At 40.4% G+C, this 22,074-nt stretch overlaps 1 protein-coding gene across 1 annotated transcript in view; it reads left to right on the plus strand.

The window, feature by feature from the left end:
- Positions 1–22,074, plus strand: part of LOC139691099 (discoidin domain-containing receptor 2-like) — a 438,203-nt gene that overhangs the window by 343,095 nt on the left and 73,034 nt on the right. The window contains exons 5-6 of the mRNA XM_071588858.1: positions 9,546–9,728; positions 18,731–18,864. Of these exons, the coding sequence (XP_071444959.1) occupies positions 9,546–9,728; positions 18,731–18,864 (317 nt within the window). The remainder of the gene's footprint in view (positions 1–9,545; positions 9,729–18,730; positions 18,865–22,074) is intronic.

Consider the following 22,074-nt stretch of genomic DNA (forward strand, 5'->3'; position numbering starts at 1 on the left):
TAACTAATTCCTTCCCAAAATTAATTAAACGAACAAATACGTGCTAATTGCACTGCATATTTTTGTCTATTAGTTACCTTATTATTACTCTGATATCACGAGTATCTTACCCATTCCTGAATGCACGCTTAACATTACTTAAGTTACCATTGGTTTCCTCTCCGTCCATTTATTAATATAGTATACTAATTACATCATTTAAATAATAAATATTACTTTAATTGAGTGTAAAGTCATAATTTCAAGTATTGTTACGCATACCCTCGCATTACCCTGTATTTCTCACATATCTCGCCTTTCCCTGTTTGCGGTATTGGAACTAACACTCTTATAGCAAAATCATTCACATCCCTTCCTCAAAACTACTACGAATCAGTTCATAAAAAATCTTCCTCCTACGATGTCCTCAACCTATTTGTGGCTTAAAGAGAATATTATCTTCATTTATGGCCTTATTTCATTTAAATACCTTTAATTCCCTCTCTATCTCACCATTTATTATGTCTGGATCTGACCTCGTCCAGCGGCTACTCGCGTCGTCAGCACTTCATGCGGCACGAACGGGTACTACTTTCCGGATAACCCTCGTATGTTATCTTCATCCACGTCGTTGTTTTTTCTATGTCGAAGCTATCTTGCGTAATATCGTAATCATATAATTCCTGAATATATACCTTCGAAATCTCTTGAATCTCTTGCGGCTTCATTCCACCATGCAGATTTCGCTTTATTAGTTTTTCATCTCTGATTATTATCAAATGTTAACTCTTTCTTCTACCTTACTCTTTGCTTACCCTTTCCATGTCCTTCTGTCATCTGTCTTCCGAATGATCGCCGGAGAAATCTGTTGTTGCCTTGTCTCATTCCTATCAACTGTCCTATAGTTTCGTTTATGTGTTTGGATACCATTTTTTTTTAGTAATTTCCAAATTGCTTCTACTTTTCCCATATTCTTGTCTTCATTCATCAATGTTCCCATTACTTTGGTATTCCATCCTTGACGCCTCGGTTGATGACATTCCTTTTACCAGCGGTTCTTCCTGTTTAATTCCATTGGAGCTGACACTTCACTTCATCAATACTAATTCATGATCTTTATCAGCATCAGTCTAGGAAAATGTGCACAAAAATTTCACTAATATCATAAATATGCGTAGATTTTCGCGGAAAGTTTCCCGTTTGCCACTCCGTATAGTATTGATCTACAGCTTTAGGGTGAATTATGTTAACCTAGGCAAACTACTACGTTCCTAAGCCCCAACTAACATGACACAAAATATCCTTAGTACCTATGATACTTAAAATAACTTTATCTTTAGCTCTGCATGCTTCCTACCTCCCTTTATCCCTTGCAAAATACCCATTATTTGCCACCCTCCACCTCTGTTTCTCAGCATTCTCTTCTTATTACACTCTTCAACATCCCATTGGATCTCAGTAAATTTCATGTATCATCTTTTCTTGCCATCTTCGAATTTTTGAAGCAACTACTCTCTCTCCACTAGAACTTCTGTCCTATTTATTCTCCGTCATTTTATTTTTTCTATCCTCAGCATCATGAACACCTGTGCTCTATTGTTTTGCTTTTCCTCAGAAATCAATTTGAGATATGGACATATACTTATTTTGTGCTAAAACCTTCATCTAGTATTGAAATATATACATATTTACTGTAAAAGTTACCTACAAGTAAAGTTTTAGAGACTTTATTTAAGAACCGAATTCCCTATTTACCTTACCTTCATGCTAAATGCTAGTATACATCTAATCATGCTAAATATACATCTAATAGGTGCATTTATTGATATTTAATAATTTTACGTCATGAGGTTTACATTTTAAATATTTTGATAAGTTTTACTGAGAAACTAAGCGTAAGCATAGTAAGTTTCTACGAATCTCAAAGTGACTTTAGTCCTTGAATGGATTTATAGCCAACTGTGCGAGTTCCCTTGGATTTAAGCTGGAGTCGATGTGAGCCACAACATTTGTAATTTGGAGTAATGCGAGCCAGTCTCGATTTCCCAAATCAAAATTTTACAGTGTTTATATTTTTAGCACAAACATATTTCAATGCTATAAAGCCAATATTGTTTTTATTGTCATGGAATTTAAACTTTGAAATTAGTGCCTTGATAAGATAACAATCTCTGTGGAATAATAGCTAGTTGTAGGATCGAATCTTAATGAAAAACCGCACTAAGTCAATAATTCTAGAGTCAACTTTAATTTAATTAAAGTGACTCCATTATATTGAACAAATGAAACACAAAATGAAATTGAATTTAAAACTTTGAGTTCTACTTATTGATATGTAGTCAAGGCTGGAATGAAGACTACTTCGGGCAAACATTTTGTTTTGCGACGAAATCAAAGTACCTGGCATCAATGCTTGGATTGCAATGGCTTCTATATAGATAACTATTTTTTAATTTCTTCTATTGAATTAAAATTAAGAAGTTTTTGCCATAAAGAAGGCTAGTACGCTAGTAATATTTCTCTAAATTTTACATGTTACCCTAGATAGTTCTCTACCGTATGGAATTATAGTGTACAGGTCGGATGCAATTTATCTGCTATAATTCTCTTTCTCTAAGAATCTGTATTGTAAGGCTAAAGGATAGACCTAGACATTAGAGTGACGCTAAATAACATGTAAGTGACTTTCAAATTTATTCTGTTTGTATTTTTCGTTCTATTTTTTAGTTATTACTCGTTGGTTTCGCGATTTTCTTTTAATATAAATTATTGAAATCACTTTCATAACTTCCTGTAGTATAGTTCCCATTTTTCATACATCCATTTTCATAACTAATTTTCACTTTAGTATTCGTTCTCTCAGTTATATTCCCGTCTCGACCCTCGTTTACTCAATATCGCTTAGGATTCGTTCTTGGAGTTTATTTTTTCCGGCCATTGTGTTAGACACTGTATTAGAGTAACTTCCCCCGCCAAACAAAGGCTAGATGGTGCAGAGGACTCATGAGTCTTGAAATTCACTTCGTGAATTTTTCAAGCCGAACGATGGGAGAGATATTAACGAGGCACGAGGCAGCAGGGGCCATCTCCAGTGTCCCCGTAATAAATTACCTGCAAGGGCAATCTCCGACGCTCTCTTGCGAGTAGAAACAGGGTGTGCGCTCTCCTATTTCGATTCCCACTCCCTGCATTCGACCACTATCTTAGGCATTCCCTCAAACGTGCAATTCACGTTCATTTGTGATCCCTCAGTGGTTCCGCGGAGAGGCATTCGATGGTCCGACAACGTCCTTGCTTCGTCTGCCCCCCCTCCCTTTTGTTTACCCCTCCGGCCCGCGGATCGCCGTTTCTTTCTCGCCCCTACCCTAGCGCGTCGTCACCCTTGGTCTATCCCCTTGAGAGTCCCGACGGTCAAACCACGTGAAGTCTCTCCGCGCATATCTATCTCCCTCTCTTCTCCTCTCCCTTCACTCTCCTGGGCCTCCTGCATTTCCTTGTGTTTCCGATCCTCCACAACCGTCTCCCCAGCTGCCCTTCTTCGTGGCCTCCGCACGGTCCGCATCCCCTGCCACCCCCGCCTCACTATTTCCCAGCCCCACCCCTCCCCCAACACAGTCGTCCGACTACAACTCCCTCGGCCACTTCCCCCTTCTCTATCGCCCTCTCTCCCCACTTCCCTCCCACCCGTTCTCGTCCTCTCACCCTCCGCAGCCGACACTACCGGCCCCTGCCCCACACCGCCCTCTCGGCCCGCAGTTCATCCACTCCCTTGTGACTTTGGCTCGTTGCTCCTCTAATTGAAACGAACGGCCTGGACCCCCCCAACTCCCCCTCTGCCCCTTCTGCTCCACCTCCCCCATCGCCTCCCTCCCTCCCGCCCGCCCCATCGGTGCAATCCCCTGGTCCCTGGGCATGCATCGAAAGTACGTCGGTCGCATGGTGAAGGGGTTGCGGGTGGAGGGTTGGGGTGACGGATCGGCACGGGGGTGGGTGAGTGGTTCGATAGGGTGGGGGATTTCGTTTTCTCGCCGGTCGGCGAAGGAGCAAGGGAGGGAGTGAGTAGTGGAGTGAAGGGGGTTGGGTTAGGGGTCGTCGCGTAGGGAAGGAGGGGAGGGTTTGAGGTTTCGCGGCGAAGGCCACGAAAGGGCTAATCGTCTGGTCTATCGCCGCCGACGTCGCCACGGCCGACCCAAGAGTCGTCACCCTGAGGGGCTGGCGAAAATGAATGGCGGTGGAAATTGGGTGCGAAAAGTGGGTGTTTGTTGGAAAAAATTAAATTAATCTTTTGAATGTCCAAAGATTATATTCTTTAACTTCACATAAATCTTTTATATTTATTGAGATTTTGAAGAGATCGAAAATTGAGAGCGTCTTACCCACATACACGCACTACCCAAAAAAGGGAACAAATTTTTTAAGTGCTCCGCCCATTTTTCGAGGATATGACATTTTTCGCCATAGTGAAGTGTACCAAGATGATGTTATACATGTTTTTAAGTGCCAGGTTTCGAAAAGTATTATATCATTCGTTAATTGCAAGCGTTTAATTATCTCTTTTGAAGCATTTCTCGTCAAAATCTATAGTTTATTAAGTTCACAAAAAATCACTGCAGCAGTAACATTCCTGTTCCGAGAGAGGAGCACCTATATCAGAAAGGATGCATGGTTTATTGAATATCCAGACCCGAGGGAACGCGAAATTCGTTCGTTTTGTGGTTAAGGTTCTGTACCTCTGGCCCGGATAATCCAATATTCAGTAAGTATCTCTATTTTCGCCTGATACCCGAGTCCAAACTTTGGAATTTTTCCACTACCACGAAGAATGTTTGGAGAACACAACTTAAGCATCATTTCTCTATTTTTTCCCCTTTAACATTTACTGCATTGTTTATTCATCGAATTTCTTTTCTACACAGTAGATAGTTTATTGCATAATCAATTGCGTTTGCAATAGCCCATTAAGTTTTGGTCTCTTAGAAGTTTTTTAGCCAGCGGTCGATCAATTTTGCTAGGCCAATATTTTACTTCACTTTAAGGCTTTGAAGCAGTAATGGAAGAAATTCATCAAAACTGACATACACCCGTATTGTTAAAATTATTTGAGTCTGCGTCTATTTTTCGTTTACATCATATAATAACTTACTTAATCGGATGAACGCTCATGTGTGAACACTTAAACAATGTCACGGTCATGGACTGTGTTTAAAATTGAGCTTGGCTAAACAATAAGCAAATCTAGTTCATTAATGGAGATTACCTCCATACTGCCTCTCTCCGAGTACATATTTCTCAATAAATAAGTCATCTGTAGTTTGTTTGATTTAACCGCACTTTCCGGAAAGATTTAAATTAATCAGCTAAAATTTTGCTCTAATTCGTCCAATGGCTACTGATTTTACATAAATAAATAATTATGGAGTGGATCGGAGAACAACAAACTTTACTACTTCTTCGTAAATATTTAGGGCATAACTCGGATAATTATCAAATATCTGGGTACCATTCTTCATTATAGAATAATCACTAACCTTAGAACACCTTAAAATGGCTTATCTACATTAGCACATACGAATCGTAATTATTTACGATTCGTATGAATTTTAATCCGCATTCGTAATATGTAATGAATTTTATTCAAATTGATACTAATCAGCGATACTTTATTTTAAATTTTACAAAATTATATTCTATTCTAGTAATAATATTCATATCAATAAGATACCAGAGTAACAATATGCATTTCAAAAAGCTTGTAAACATTTTAAGTGGTGGTTTAGAGATGTAATGATGCCCCAGTAGTTAATCAATTCCCCAATCATGAGGCCGTTCCTCATATTGTTCCTTGAAAAACCAATAAAATACTCTCGCAAACGCTTTTTGCCGTCTGGCTGAGGGATTTCACCAAACCATCGTGGTGAAGAAAGTCACCTGTGAGAGAGTTAATGTGGGAGAGGGACGGAGATGCATCACTCGAGAATAGTTTACGGTGAGATAACAAAAGTAAACCTATTGCCCTCATAGTCGTCCGATCAAACTCTCGCCTCCATTCATTCGTGGCCATCCGCCTCCTCGCCATTACTTCCTTCCTCCACCACCTTCACCCCTTTGAACCACTATCCCGCCAATCCACTAAAATGCCCCTCCGCATCTCTCTCTCTCTCTGTCCCTCCCACCTCCACCTCCTGTGCCCCTTTTAACAAGTATCTCCCCCCACCGTTGTTCCCTCTGTCTGTGTAACCTCCCGCTCCCACCCCCTGCCCCACCCACGCACAATATCCTTCCCACCATTCTCTTCCCATCTCCTCCCATATCTCACCCCATCACCACTTCGCCCACAACCCCTCATCCAACCCCCTACAGCAGTCCCTCCCCTTCCCGCCTCAGTTCTTAATTTCCCGTGGGGAATGTGAGCGGGGAAACAAGCGGCTTTGCCCGGGAGGGAACAGCGGAGCTGAGTATAACCGCTTTTCCGAAGTGCTCTCCACCTTTCTCTCCCTCCCTCTCTAGCTTTCTACTCGCCCTCCCACTCCCTCACTCCTTGTGTATGTGAGTGCGGGTGGAATCTCAAAATTGCCCTCCTCCGTGCACCCCCACCCTCGCTACACGCAATTCCTAACAGTGCCTCATTCCTATCACTCCATTTTCCCTGTAAATCCCACTCCCCCCTCAACCCCCTTTTCTTGCTCGCTACGCCACCGTGGCCTCCAAACCCCCGTCCAAAGGCGAGCGCACCTAAACATACATATTCCGTTTCTCGCGAATGCTTCCACCACTCCCGTCCTCACTTATTCTCTCTATCACCGGGCGCTCCGTCGAGTTCGTCCGTACATTATAAATATAGAAATGTATATGTATGTGCAACGTCTGTTGTGGTCGATTTGGATCAGGAATTGGGCGAGCTCCGGAGTAGAGAAAGTTCGCGGTGGCTCGCGATGCAAGGGATGAATACAGCGAAAAAGTTTAACACACGCAATAACGCCCTTCAACTCCCCCCATTCTCTCTGGACAACCCTTTTCCTCTCCCTATCTGCCCATTTTTTCTTCACTCGCGATTCTATCTCTACTTTCTCCATCCTCTCTCCTTTTCTCTGATTCCCATCCTCTCTCTTTCTCTCTCCCTCTCCCCCATCACTCCCCGGCCGTACATGAGCAAAGGCATGAATATGGTTGAGACCGACGTGACCCGGTCGTTGTATCTAGCTGGGGAAATGTTTCCGCTAAAAACTTTAATCCACGTATATTCCGGTCCGTGTTTCCTTATTAGGTACTTGTTGAAGGAATTTTTATTTCCCTTTATTTCGTAGGCTCCTCTTGCTAATTTGCTATTCAGGGCCGAAATAAAAGGACGATGGTAATGCTTTATACCCCTCCTTTGTTACTTGCGGGAGTGAATACCATCTTTCTGTGCCCTCATTTTACGCACTTAAAAAAAGGAAAAGAAATGCTCTCATGGGTTAAAAATTTTAAAACTCAGCTGGTTGTGTCTTTGAAATTGAATCTTATTAAGATGTAGAAGTTAGCATAGCTCAGAAATTTTCATAGTACGCGGTGTCTGAAAAAGTAAATATTTCCCATGTATAAACGTATTCTAGCGATGCTTCTTCTTGCTCTCTTTGTTCGTGTAATAAATTATTGCAAAATCAAAACTTTACTTGTCTAATGATTCTCGGTTATATTCACATATCAGCTTATTCCTCATTCATGAACGCTTAATCTCAATCACCTTACTCCAAATGTCCATAAAAAATAAGACAAACATGTCAGCAAATTATCAATAGGAAATAAAATCAAAGATGAAAACATCTATAAAAATCAAAAATTCTAATATCATTTGCTAAACCAGTTATTTTGAATGAGAGATTTTTGCAATGGGATCCATCTAATATTGAGAAACATCGTAAATCTGGTAGATCTTTAGTTTTTAACTATTACTGGTGTTATACCTGTTAAGGTCGGTTTTGGATGGACGCAGCCTACACATATGAGCGTTTGTTAACCTCTCCGGAGAAAACACAATATGAAATCCGACGATTAAAAAATCCCCTCTTCGACTCCTCATATTTCCTTTGGTCAACGCATGTTCTATTTCTACCCTTTGATCGCTAGCCTAAAGTTCTATTTTGCCTATTGTATCACAGTCTTCAATATCCCATTGCCAATCAAAATTTTCGGCACCCAGCATTCATTTCTTTTATAGATTTATCCCAAAAAAAACCCTCTCCTCCTCCATCATGGCTAAAACCACCACGTTTTTTTCCCTTTCTTTCCACGAAACATTTTCCAATAACCTTCAAACCCTCATATCTAAAACCAGCAATCTACACCTATCACCTTTATTTAACGACCAAGGCTTTGCGTCTGTAAAATCTTGCTCCATATTAAGTTTAGACGAGCCATTTCTTCAAATTCTGACACTTCTTCCTGTCATCCATTCCTCCTCCTCGGAAAGGTTTTTTTATCTTAAGCAATTCTTCTTTTTATGTCCCTTCTGCTTTGACTATAATCACCCAAAACACTAACGAGGTAGGTAAACTCTTCCCCCTGTTTAAATTATCAAACTCCTGTTTTAATATTTAAAATTAGCATTCGCCTCTCTCGAAAATCGCATAACTGATTTTTTGTCCACATTTATGATCATATCTTTCGCTAACTTACTTATTCTCTTAGAAAATTTGGCAGTCCCTTAACAGACTGGCAAACTAAAGCTTGATTACCAGCAAAATAAAATGAATTGATAAACTCACCAACAACTATTAATTTTTAGCCAGCTTTTAAAATGCCTCTTAAAACATTTCCTCCCTATATACGAGACATGTACTCGTACTTTGAAAAGCACGGGTGATAACGGTTACCTCAGTCGCACTCCACCCGATACCCCCATCCTGACTCTTCACCCGCCACTTGCACCTGTCATCTGAGACATGTGCAGGATGAGGATAAGTCACTACTTGTTTTTTTATGGAATTCATTCTTTAATTCTACTCAGTACACTTGATCAAACGTTTTTTGAAATCTACGAAACAGGCAAACACATCCTGATTGTAATCTATGTACCCATTTATCAGTGAACTCCGCCAGCAAATACATCCTCGGTTTTCTACAGTCCTCTCCATTATTCATCTATTTAATACAATGGCATCAGGTATTCCTCTCCTTACTGAACTCAAACTGACCATTCGATTTATATGCCAACCCCGGTGGCGGAGGGGTAACGTTCTCGCCTGCCAACCCAGAGGTAGCGTGTTTGATTCCCTCCAAGGTGGTCATTCCCCAACCCAGGGCTTGGGTGTACGAGTTGAAATTGTAATATTGTTCTAGTATCATTGTTTAAAGTCCGATATAAAGTAAAGGCCGAATTGCTGTTTTCGGACTAGGGCAAAATAAATAAATAAATATATTTACGTAATTGGGTACGTATCTATTACTAGTGCGTGTACCTGAGCTCTCACAGGCTGTCCAATAGGAAAGAATAAAATTAATGCTAACAATAATATTTATGATCTTTACCTGATAAGGGACATCATATTCTATCCACTCCAATATAATCCTTTCTTCTTTATTTGCAGAGGGCATTATTTCCTACATCGCTCCACGTGGGGATGCACGAAGTCCGGAGGCTGGCCTAGAGGACCTGAGCTACGACGGTGTAGTGGACGCCGCCTCGATGAAGGGAGGTTTGGGTCAGCTGTCTGACGGATTGTTTGGTGCTGACCATTTCACGCCTGACCTGAAGGGTCAAGGAGCTCAAGGTGAGGTTAAACGAAGTTAATAATTCCTTACCATGTCCATTTTTCATCTTGCAAAATGCATCACTAATATATAAATGAAAAGAATTATGTATATATATATATATATATATATATATATATATATATATATATATATATATATATATATAAATGTATAAAAATATTTTCGAAATGGAACGCTCTTCAGCGACACACAAATATATAAAAACACAGATGTAGATTTTTAGAATATAGAGACACAAAGAAAGGACACTCACAGTTTGTTATTTGACGTTTCGACAGCTCGGCTGTCTTCTTCAAAAGAAGACGACAGCCGAGCTGAGGGAATCCCAGCCTAAATTTTCTAGCAAAGTGGTTACGCTACTACGTTGGTCATAACAATGTTTGACAAATCTAGCCTCCCTCTGTTGAACTCGATCGAATTCCAAATTTATCTCTTGAAGATCCCATATACTGGCAGCACACTAGGGGAGGCCTGACTAGGGCAAGAAAACATCGTTCCTTCACTTTTTCGTCGCATCTACCTAGCACTCTTTTTACAAATCCCAATTTTTTATTAGCACGACCGCATATTTCTCGTATGTGCTTTCCCCAGGACAGATCGTGAGTAATTGTTGCACCCAAGTATTTAAAGGATTCTACCCTCGCGATTTCTGTTTTTTTCGCTTTGTAACTAAAAGGGAGGGAATTACTTTTTTTTCCAAAAATACATTTTTACGCATATCTTCAAATTTAGTTCCAATTGCCATGTATCGCACCAAGTGTGGATTGCATTTAGGTCGTTAGCTAACGCGACTTCGAATGTCCCCATAAATCACCGCATCGTCAGCAAAAAGACGGAGCCTGCTAATAACCACGGTACTGAGGTCATTTATGTAAATAAGGAACAATAGGAGGCCTAAGACACTTCCCTGTGGTACACTCGACGTGACTTGGGCAGTATCGGGTGATACACCGCCCAAAACGACTGTTTGAATGCGATTTTTTGGAAATTGTCTAATCCAGCATATAATACTCCCGTGTATTCCATAAGTTTCCAACTTCGCGAGTAACTTGCAACGAGGGACTTTATCAAAAGCTTTTTCAAAATCTAGAAATATCGCATCAACTGGAACATTATTTTCACCGGAATTCATTATATCATGAACAAAGAGTCCGAGTTGAGTCTCACAAGATCTCCCTATACGGAACCCTAGTTGGTTATTAATCAATAAATCTTGGCTATCAAGACACGTCATTATGAAACTAACCATGATGTGCTCAAGAATCTTACAGGAGATGGAGGTGAGCAATATTGGCCTATAATTACTGGGGTCCTCCTGGTTTCTGTTTTGAAATATGGGCGTTATAGAAGCTATCTTGCAGCCGCTTGGCACGCTTTCTTCTGCTAATAATTTCTTAAATATTATTTCAAGATAAGGGGCAATGTAAGACGAAAGTTCTTTATACACGCGAGCTGGTATCTCATCAGGTCCCGGAGATTTGTTGGGGTCGATGTTTCTAAGGAGTAACTCTTTTCCGCGGGTGTAAAAGTTGATCAATATTATATATATATATATATATATACAGGGTTCGTCCGGAAAATAAGTGTACTGACTCCTGGACTGGGCGCGCCGCACCAGGCGCGCCCAGCACCGCTCTGACGGGCTGCGATTGGAGGGGGGTATGTTGGCAAGCGACGCTGAAAAAGGCAGTCGGCTCTGAGCTGTGGTGTAGTGAGGAGCACTGTTAACGCGAACCTCCACGCTCGACCCACGTCACGGAACGCGATGCCGAAGTTTTTGGAGCAGCGTTATTCCATCAAATTTGCGGTAAAGCTTGGGAAATCGTCTACCGAAACTGTCGGTATGATTAACCAGGCTTACGGGGAGTCAGCCATGTCCAGAAACATGATCTTTCGGTGGCACAAGATGTTCGTGGAGGGCAGAGAAGAGGTCGACGACGAACCACGGCCTGGACGCCCATCAACGACACTCACCGACGAAAATGTGCGAAAAGTTCGCGATGTACTGAACTCTGATCGTCGTCTTAGTGTTCGGATGATAGCAGAGCAGTGTAATGTGCCAAAAACAATAGTGCACGAGATTATTAGGCACCAATTACAGATGCGAAAAATTTGTGCAAAGTTGGTGCCGAAAGTGCTCAGTGATGATCAAAGACTCAATCGTTTGGAAATCGCGACACAACTTGCGGATCACTGCAAAAATGATCCACATTTTTTAGAGAACTTTGTTTCGGGTGACGAGACGTGGATCTTTGAGTACGACCCGGAGTCGAAGAGACAAAGTGCGGAGTGGCACACCCCATCATCACCCCGTCAAAAGAAAGCTCGCATGAGCAAATCTCGGATCAAGGCGATGCTCATTGTCTTTTTTGACAAAAGGGGAGTCGTCCACTACGAATTTGTACCTGAACGACAAACTGTAAATGCTGCATTTTACGTCCAAGAGCTCGACAGGCTTCGAAAACTAGTCGCCCGCGTCCGGCCAGCGATCAAAAACATTTGGCGGCTGCATCACGACAATGCGCCGTCTCACACCGCGCTTGTCGTGTCGGACTTCTTGGCCAAGCACGGCGTGGCAACGCTGGCGCACCCACCCTACAGCCCGGACTTGGCACCACCAGGCTTCTTTCTGTTCCCGAAGATAAAGAGGAGTTTGAAAGGAACGCGATACGGGACTTTGGACGCCGTCAAAGAGGCCGTGACGACGTGTCTTCGAGTGGTTCCCGATGATGCCTTCGCGGGAGCGTTCCAGGAATGGGAACGCCGCTGGAACAAGTGTATCGACTCACAAGGGTCCTATTTTGAGGAATATTAGCTTAAGATATGTAAGAGTGTAATAAATTTTTTTTCCTGAGCTCAGTACACTTATTTTCCGGACGAACCCTGTATATATAGGTTCGCACCCAAAAGTGGTAGGACTGATTTTTTTACAAATATTTTATTGACGATATACTTACATCGACTAAATAATCTTCAAAGTATGCTCCTTGAGCTGCTAAACACTTAGTATAACGGTACTCCCATTCCCCGTACACCCGCTGGAAATTTCTTTGGGGATGCCATTGATGACCCTCGTCGGAGCCTTTTGAACGGCCTCTATTGACTCAAAACGTCGTCCCTTGAGCTGTCTATTCATCAGGGGGAAGAAGAAGAAGTCCGGTGGTGCCAGATCGGGAGAATAGGGCGGGTGCGGCAACCTGGCAACGCCGTATTTGGCCAGGAGCTGTCTGACGACGAGCGCGTCATGGCAGAATTTTCGGCACCATCTTGGCGCACACCTTGCGCATGGCCAAATCCTGTGAAATAATGCTTTGGACGTTGGATGCAGCTAGACCCAACTGGTCTGCAATTTCTTCACTGGTTAAGCGTCGGTCTGTGTTCAGCAGTGTCCTCACTCTGTCCACATTCGTATGGGTTCTTGCCATTGACGGCCGTCCGGAGCGATGGTCGTCTTCAACGAGCTCCCTACCCTCTTTAAACAACTTGTGCCACTCAAATACTATGGAACAGCTTAAGGCAGTGTCACCATGAGCCTGCTTGATCATATCGATGGTCTCAGTTGCCGTCTTCCCGAGTTTCGCACAAAACCTCACGGAATAACGTTGCTCTAAATTCAGATTCATTTTGTTTTTCGACGCGGACAAAAAACTTGCTTCTCTAAAAACGGTGTCCTCGCTCAACGATAGCCCGCAGGTGACTGAGGTTGGTGTCGGTATGTTGCTAAGAGCCCCCTCCACCTTATCCTGTCAGGCGGACCCCCCCTCCACCGCTCCGTTAGCGCCAGAGAAAATCAGTCCTACCACTTTTGGGTGCGGGACTGTATGTATATATAAAAATATACACACACACACACACACACACACACACACATATATATATATATATATATATATATATATATATATATATATATATATATATATATATATATATATATATATGTATGTATGTATGTATATTATACACACACACGAGGTTTGTTAAAAAAGTATTGCCACTTTTGTGTTTTTTCAAACATTATTTATTTATTCATGAATATCTATTTTGTCCCCTTCAAAATGATCCCCATTAAATATTAGACACTTTTGCCACTGTTTTTGCCAATCCTAGGAGCACTTCATATAATGTTGAGATCTTATTCAGCTCCTCCTTCGATACAGTCTTTATCTCGCCAATCGTGGCGTACCGTCGTCCTTTCATGGACCTCTTCAGTTTCGGGAACAAGAAAAAGTCATTGGGGGCCAGATCTGGGGAATAGGTTGGCTGCGACACCATTGGTGTGTGGGTCTTGACCAAAATTTTGCGCACAAGTAACGGTGTGTGAGCAGGGGCGTTGTCATGGTGTATAAGCCAATTTTTGTTCTTCCACAAATCCGAGAGTTTGCTGCGGATTGCTTCGCGCAAATTGCGCAAAACGTGCACGTAATATTCCTTATTTACCATTCTACCCTGTGGCAAGAACTCATGTTGCACCACGCCCCTGCAACTGAAGGACACTGTAAGAAAACTTTCACATTCGACCGAACTTGGCGCGCTTTTTTCGGTTTCGGCTCGTTCCGCAGCTTCCATCGGGGTAATTGAGCTTTAGTTTCCACGTCATAACCAAAAATCTATAGTTCTTCACCGGTTATGACCCTCTTGAGCAAATTTGAGTCGTCGCGGACACATTCCAACGCCCCATTAGCAATGTTAATGCGTTGCTGTGTTTGTTCGGTATTGAGTAATTTTGGAAAGAATTTCGCGGCGGCCCGTTTCATGCCCAAATCATTGGGATATGATTAGGTCCTCAGCACTCTTCTCTAACGGTGATCCGACCATTGGCCAATACTATTTTCTTCACTTCATAAATGTTTTCGTCTGTTGTTGACGTGCTCAGGCGTCCGGTACGCTCTTCGTCGTTCACATCTTCTCGGCCCTCTCAGAACATTTTTTACCACCGATAAACGTTACTTCGATCCAAGGTTCATTTTTCCAAATTTCGTTTTTCACACATATTTTGATACAAAATCTTTGATCCATTTTTTGGAACAGGCAAAAATCGAAGACAAGCCAAAACACGTCCAAGCAAAATACCTGCCAACAATTAACTGAACATTTTAAATGGCCAAACTTTTCGGCATACGTGAGAGGAATAGCGCCACAAAATCCCAAAATTAAATATACGTAACCATCGAAAATTCAAAATCCATGATACTCTTTGAACTGGCCTCATGTGAATATATATTTATATATATTAGTCAGTATTCGGTAATATTTACGATACTCTCATCTATCTCATGTGTGAAATCGTGTTATTCTGGCATTTTTCGATCCGTCTTAAATGAATCTTTTTGTATTTCTATCTATTACACAAAGGTTAACGAGTTATTAAGAAAATGAAATTACATACTTTCAGTTTGTAATCGTGTTTGCCCGAACAAGTATAATAGAGGTAAACACATCACACACATCCCTTCTTCACGCAAAGCAGAACAAATTGTTCTAATCGGGGAAAGATTGGGTCACTGAACTTCGAAATAAATATGCTTTAATTTACCCTGAAGTGCTTTAACAACATTCACGATGATGACTATCGGTTTCTATGTTCACGAATGAAATTTTACGGGCCAGCGAGCTCATAAGGTATTAATCTGTATTGTACGAATTTTTATATTTAACATGCCTATTGAGTTTAGTAGCGTAATTGATTGACTCTTGCTTGAAAATAACTCACAGCGATTGTCCCTCATTCACAGCCAGTTTTTAATTTAAAAATTTGTAATTGTAGTACCCGTTTTTTTGTCATTTATTTTAATTCTTGAAGCTCATCATTCGCCCCTTTCTTTTATTTGTACTTTTCATTATAAATTTCCTTCTTTAGTTCAAAAATGAGTGAAGCTAACTGTTAACAATTTCATAAAATGTAAAAGTTAAATGCAATTTTGTTCGATGAATATTTTCGTCAAACATTTAGTTCGCTATGAATCTCCATTTTTCGTACGAACCTCCCATTAATTATCATTAAAATAGGTCGTTCTTGAAACCAGGCTTTATAAAAGATGGCTGCTTGAACAAGTTTAGCTTGACTTTCTTTACCCAACAGGTAGCACAATTTCATGAAGTTTTCCCGGGTCTTCCACCGGGTCAGGGGTTTCATATTGGCCAACGTTTCGATGCCTCAACTCGTGCATCGTCCACAGGGTAGATGCACGTATACCCTGAGGACGATGCACAAGTCGGGCATCGAAACGTTGGCCAATATGGAAAATAGGAAAAATTATGTAGCTAATCACAAAACAGATTAACTATAAGAAGAAATTATCTTTTCCGCTTGACAAGATTACTCTGTCGAGGGCCTTTGATTTACAGAGTAGTACCTTTTAATTTTGTTCGTTAAGTTAGTTAATGAATTCGTTAATGCCAATTGATAGTTCAATATAAATGCCATCAAGATGTTTCTCACGAAAACCAAAAAGAGATATTTATACGCCGGCCACATTTAAATTTATATGTTATTATTAAATTAATAATAAATAATGAGTAACTTCAAATATTTCATGTTACTTAAAATATATAGTCTCATGAATTTGACGGTGGGATAAAGAAAATAAAAGTCCTGTAATATATGGAAATATTTGAGCCTACCTCCTTCAGCCCTGGGATTTTAATACTATGTACTCCATTAAAAGTGAGGAATAGGCTTAGGAATAGGAGCGCGTCCTTCCTCTGTTCTACAGGCTTGTTACATATCTATGTATGAAAAGCAGAGTTGAAACGTAATACAAGCCCTCTTAACCATGCATCGTCCAATTTCCCAATTATTTTTTTCCGAGGGTAGGCTTTGATGTGGTCGAGATTTTGTGTGCACAATAACTATAAAGCTAATTATTATTTCGGAATGAACTTTTATATTTAATGCTTATTTTTTAATGGGAAGAGGAAGTGATTACATTTTTGGCCAGCGTTAATATTGATCCATTGGACGTGACAATCCACTTTGGTTTATTTATTAACGTTCCTGAAAAAAACTTTCAACATTTTAATAGATTTACGTTAAATTGAAAATTTTAATTTTAAAGTTTTCAATTACTTTTGTATTCCATATTTTACCAGATATTTAAAGGGTTATTATAGGCATAATTTGCCTAATTCAACTCCGTACTAGACCTACCTTCTTTTAAGGTGAGATTGAGTCATAAGTACCACTTAATAAATGTTTTTCATTAAATAAAATTCTCTACAGCCTATTTTTCAAGTATCTTTTAGTAAATCCGTACTTTGAAAAACATTTTTATTTATTGTAATTAATAAACAGTATAAATTAAAAGAAATATACTCTACCATGAGTGGTTCAAGGAAATTCCACACACTAGTATTTACACCTACTAAATGATAAGATCTCACCATTTTTACAATGAAGTTGTAGCCCGACTTACTATGCGAAACCTATCTGATAAGAAATCGCTCAAAATAAAATTAACTTTTTTAGACCACATAATTAGAGGGATGGAAAATCATCGAAAAATATTAGTCGAATTTAGGTTCATTTTGAAGATTCTGGAGGGATTTTCACTATTACTGAGTAATGAAAACTTCATATTATTTTAATTCGAGTGACAGTTTACCGAGCCTTATATCAGTGATACATGTTTCTCAAATACTTAAATTATGTAACTTGTAAGTTTCCTTTTTTTATCTCTATGGCCGTAGGATAATACAATCGCTTCTCCCACGTATTTCGATCGATGCCAACCCCGGTGGCGGCGGGGTAACGTCCTCGTCCGCCATAGCAAGGGTCGCGGGTTCGATTCCCGTCTGGGTGAGTTTTCCTCCACCTAGGGCTTGGGCGTTTGTAAATGTGTCCATAGTTATCGTTGCTAATAGTTCGATGTAAAGGCCAAAATGTGCTGTTTTCGGACTAATACTGAATAAATAAATTTCCCCACGCTTCGGAATCAAGAATCATCGTGAGCGGTCGTATACATCCACGTGTATTGTATCCTCACAATTAGGCTACACAGCACTAATTTCTTTACCTTTTGCATGAGGAATATCCATGAGGGCATATCCCGGCACGTGTTTCATTTTTTTTCTTGAGGGCACTGAATAAAATGATATGAACAAGTAGTAAATGATAATTTTAAGGATTTTCATTGAGACCCCTGCTCCGGGAAAAAACAATAAGACTTGCATGCCAAATGGTAATCAGTGGCAAATAAGGTGATCAGAAATAATTTGTTAGACAGTGGTACACTTATAAATAAGGTAAAAATGCGGTAGACGATAAAGTAATTAAATGGAAGCGTCAGTGATTAAACTATGGTGGGTCTTTTGGGGAAAATAACTACAGCAGAGATAAGGAGTTTCCGCTAGCGACAATGGCTGGTGAAAATGGTAATGAGAAACAATTTATTTCTTTGTAAATGAGAATTACTTAACATCTATTGCACCATTGCCTTTATTGTAAACAAATGTGGTTTTAGGCAAGGAAACCGTTGCGAAGTTGTTTTCTCAGTAAAACTGAATCCATCGAAGATCTAAGTCAGCATTTTGTGGATTTTCTTCCACGTTAGCTTATGCGTTCTTCTCGAAATGGCGAATTAAACGAAAATTTTACGACAGCGACAAGCCCATTTGGCTGAATTAATTCTTGGAACTCGAATTATTTCCATCATTTATAGGGCAACTCTTTTCCCATCACGACGAGTTTTCTTTCGGAAGGGATTCTTCTAGAAGAAGGAGATCATCCGTTTGATAAGACCCTCAACTTACTTACGAAAATTGGACGCTACGGGTGAGGCGCAGGACGTCGAACGGGAAGGGAATCCTGGGGAGTGGTGGAGAATGTAATTCGTCTCCGCCTCACACTCTCACACAGATGCTCAAAGCATCTTTATCATTCCTTCCCTGTCGTTCCGTTGTCCCCTTGCTACTCCCAGTCCTTCTTTCATCTCCGACCTTACTTTCCGTCGCCAGCGTCTAATTCACGTCTCTCTCTTCCTCTCTACTTCTTCTCCAGGGAACCGCTGGGTAGGCTGGCTCAACGAGTCACGTCCGGGGCAGCCGCTGGAGATCACGTTTGAATTCGACGTGACCCGAGAGTTCTCCACGTTGCATCTCCACGCCAACAACATGTACACGAGAGGCGTTCAGGTAAGCCCATGGACCAATCGCCAAAATATCCAGACCGGTGTCATTTCGGAAAATGTAAAACCCTCACAACTATGGGGCGATAGTAGGAGCAGAAAGACCCTTTCTCCATGTTATCTTCTCTCACTTTGCCTTTCCCTCTCCGAACCTCCTCCCTCCCCAACTCCACCCCTCCTATGGTAATTGAAGAATAGCTCAATTAGAAAAAGAGTGCCGCACGAGTACATCCCTCCCGCTCAACATATTGGAATTTACAGGGGGCTCATGTGTTTCAATGGGAAATCTTCGAGGCAAAAAGAGAGCAGGCAAACGTGGGAGCAGGTGGAAGAACAGCCAATGAAGATGAGAGTTGAAAAATGGAAAATTATCCCGGCCTCAATTACTTTAATGTTTGTGAATTCAGCGAATATCATAATCATTTCCCGTTTTGAAAAATCCATCCATATGGGTTCCGCTCTTCCCCAGAGCTCATTTCGATAACAGCTAATGTAATTATACGGACCGACTTTTATTACTTAAGACTTGAATTAGTCATCGGAGAATTATCGGACACCATTCGGCCGTCGGTATAAATTCGTCAGTATGCTTTCAGATGGGGCATGGGCTCTAATGCGTTATGCTCGAATTTAATTCGTCAATTGGGTTAATTTTGAAAGCATTGAAAGCTCGTTAACAAGAATAAGAGGACGCGAAAGTTTTCAATATCATGCATTCGTTTTTAATGCCCCAATGGGACCAGCGAAATGGCTTTCAGTTGTTTGTGTAATTGTTCCAGTGAATTGTACTTTATTATGCCGCAGCTGCAAAAATATTTGCAATAAATTAAATGTTATGGGAACTCCGAAGTAAACTTGGAAATTGAAAATACAGTTTTTAATTATTAATTTTGTGAGGTTGGCATGAGTTCAAATTTTGAATGCATGAACTACCTGCTAAAAAATACACAAATTTTTTTTGCATTATAATAATGAGATAATTAATTACAGCAATAAAATATCCCGTTTTTATAAACTTTCCAAATGAAGGAACTACATTCATCCGTATTTCCTCCCATTTAGAATTACATTTCTTATACGTTGCATATCCAGAGGGTAATATCCTCAGTAATTACATGTAATTCTGATATTTAACTTACTGGTGTGATTTTAAATTTCAATGTTCGCTGTATTCATTGGCAGATACTGGAAACAAATTTTGCCAAGAAAGATATCGAAACTGTCGTATTGAATTTTATGAGTCTTACATTTTTAAGCCTGAAAACTCGTTGATAAAAATTTGCGTATTTAATAACTGTCATTGCTATGGTTTCTACGTCCTATTTTTCCGATTAATTAGATTTTTTAAGACCACAAAAGCTATTCTTATTAATTAATTCGTAGTCCCAATTTTATTAAAAGTCCTCTCATTTTTCCTCTCATATTGCTTTATCTACCCTGTCATATAACTCTCTCTCTCTGTAACTATTTTCATCTAATCCCAGTTATCATATCATGTCACCTTACGAAGTCCTAACATTGCAATACTTTATCTTAATCGATAGTGGAAATTTCCATGTTGTATCAGCACCATGCTAAGATTAATTTTTTTTAATTTAATATCACTCTGACCACTGACCCTCTCCTCGGTTTCTTGTTTTCTGGTGGCCCAGAATTACGAATTATGAATATAGCGGAAGCTTTTCGTCCGCCGGATAGTATGTCAATCCAAGCAGACTAAGACGTCTACTTGCTGGGATGCTGTAATCTACGTTTCTGTATTCATCCCAATATCACGGGATCGTAATAGAGATGGTACCTTTTTACTTTTTTATTGGATGCCTGACGGTCTAGTTGGTTTCCGCTGTCTGCTTTCTGAGTAACAGTCAATTCGTAGACTACGTGTTCTCTTGTGGGTCGAGCTACAGGTTTTGTCACGCGTGGTCATAACAGAGGCAAATATCACTGCTACCGGTAGTAGAGCATACTGGAAAGTCTAAATACACAGATGATTCCGCCAAGTCAAGGTGGTACCCCATTAGGAGAGCCTTTTTGTGCATTGCATTTAAGCCTTGACTGCAAACATTGCCGTTATTACCAGCCAAAAAACTCCGGACTCATGGGTAGAAGAGTCCAGCTTCAGATTCCTATACCCTTGTCTTCTTTCTTATTTTCTTTTCGTCTTAAATATTCACCTATCTTTAACAAAGAAAATTGAATATCGTTGTAATTATTTTTCTGGCTCAATATAGGTTATTCAAAGTTTACGTTCAAAGATACTAAATGTTATATGAATGGATGAAAAAAAGTGTGATGTGAATTTATTGTAAAACAACCTAATAGCTGAGTAACGTGAGCATTATATTTCAGATTTAGTTCAATTTTTTATGAGTAATCAAGACAAAATGCGACTATAGTAATAATCTAATTTCATTTACACCCCAAAGTAAAAATTACTAGGTTCAAATCCATCCTTAACGTGGTAGCCGCTCTACATGAATGGTGTTTCGTTTCCATCTGTATACATTTGCAATTTTTCTCTCTATCTGTCATGCCGGAAACCCAAGAATGCTCGCACAAACTTTATCCCGTATGTTACGTACCTTATTCTTTCCTTGTTCACCACACCGAATGCTCGAAGTATTTCACAAAAATGAAAGAATTCCAAACTCTGTGGGGCAAGTAGCTTCTGGTCGCCTCGCCCCCTCGTTCCTCCATTTCCCCACTTAAACCTCGAACCCTTCCCAACTCCTCCACCGCTCACTCCTCTAACCTGCCCTTTCTTTTGATCTCCCTGTGCGTGTTTACGGTTTTTTCTTCTACGATGAGGCACCATTCTCGACGAAACCGCAAGACGAGCGAAGGAAAAGAGCTTTTCCTCCCACATGGCATTCGAGGGCTCTGAAAGAAGATTGCGGCGGAGCAAAACGCAAAGGAAATGGGAAAGGAGAAGTTGGGAGTAACATGCTGTGGGCGGGAGCTAGGAGTTTGGCAGAAAACACTTTGTTTTTGAATTCATTTAATACATAATATTTTTAATGGATGGAACTTAAAGCTGGAATTGGAAAAATAGGGACAGCTCAACCTAATGAGAATTCATTTTATTTTAGCATATTTTCGACACAGGCAGATTTACTTTGTTTTTTCTACATTTCATTATATGTTCTGATTTTAGAAGGATATAGCATGAGCGTTATGCGTAGTAGCTTACATTTTACGTTGGCAACTTAATTGGTGT

The sequence above is a fragment of the Hetaerina americana genome, unplaced genomic scaffold (genome assembly GCF_022747635.1).
Source record: "Hetaerina americana unplaced genomic scaffold, ioHetAmer1.1.p SCAF_3, whole genome shotgun sequence".
NCBI classification, from domain to species: domain Eukaryota; kingdom Metazoa; phylum Arthropoda; class Insecta; order Odonata; family Calopterygidae; genus Hetaerina; species Hetaerina americana.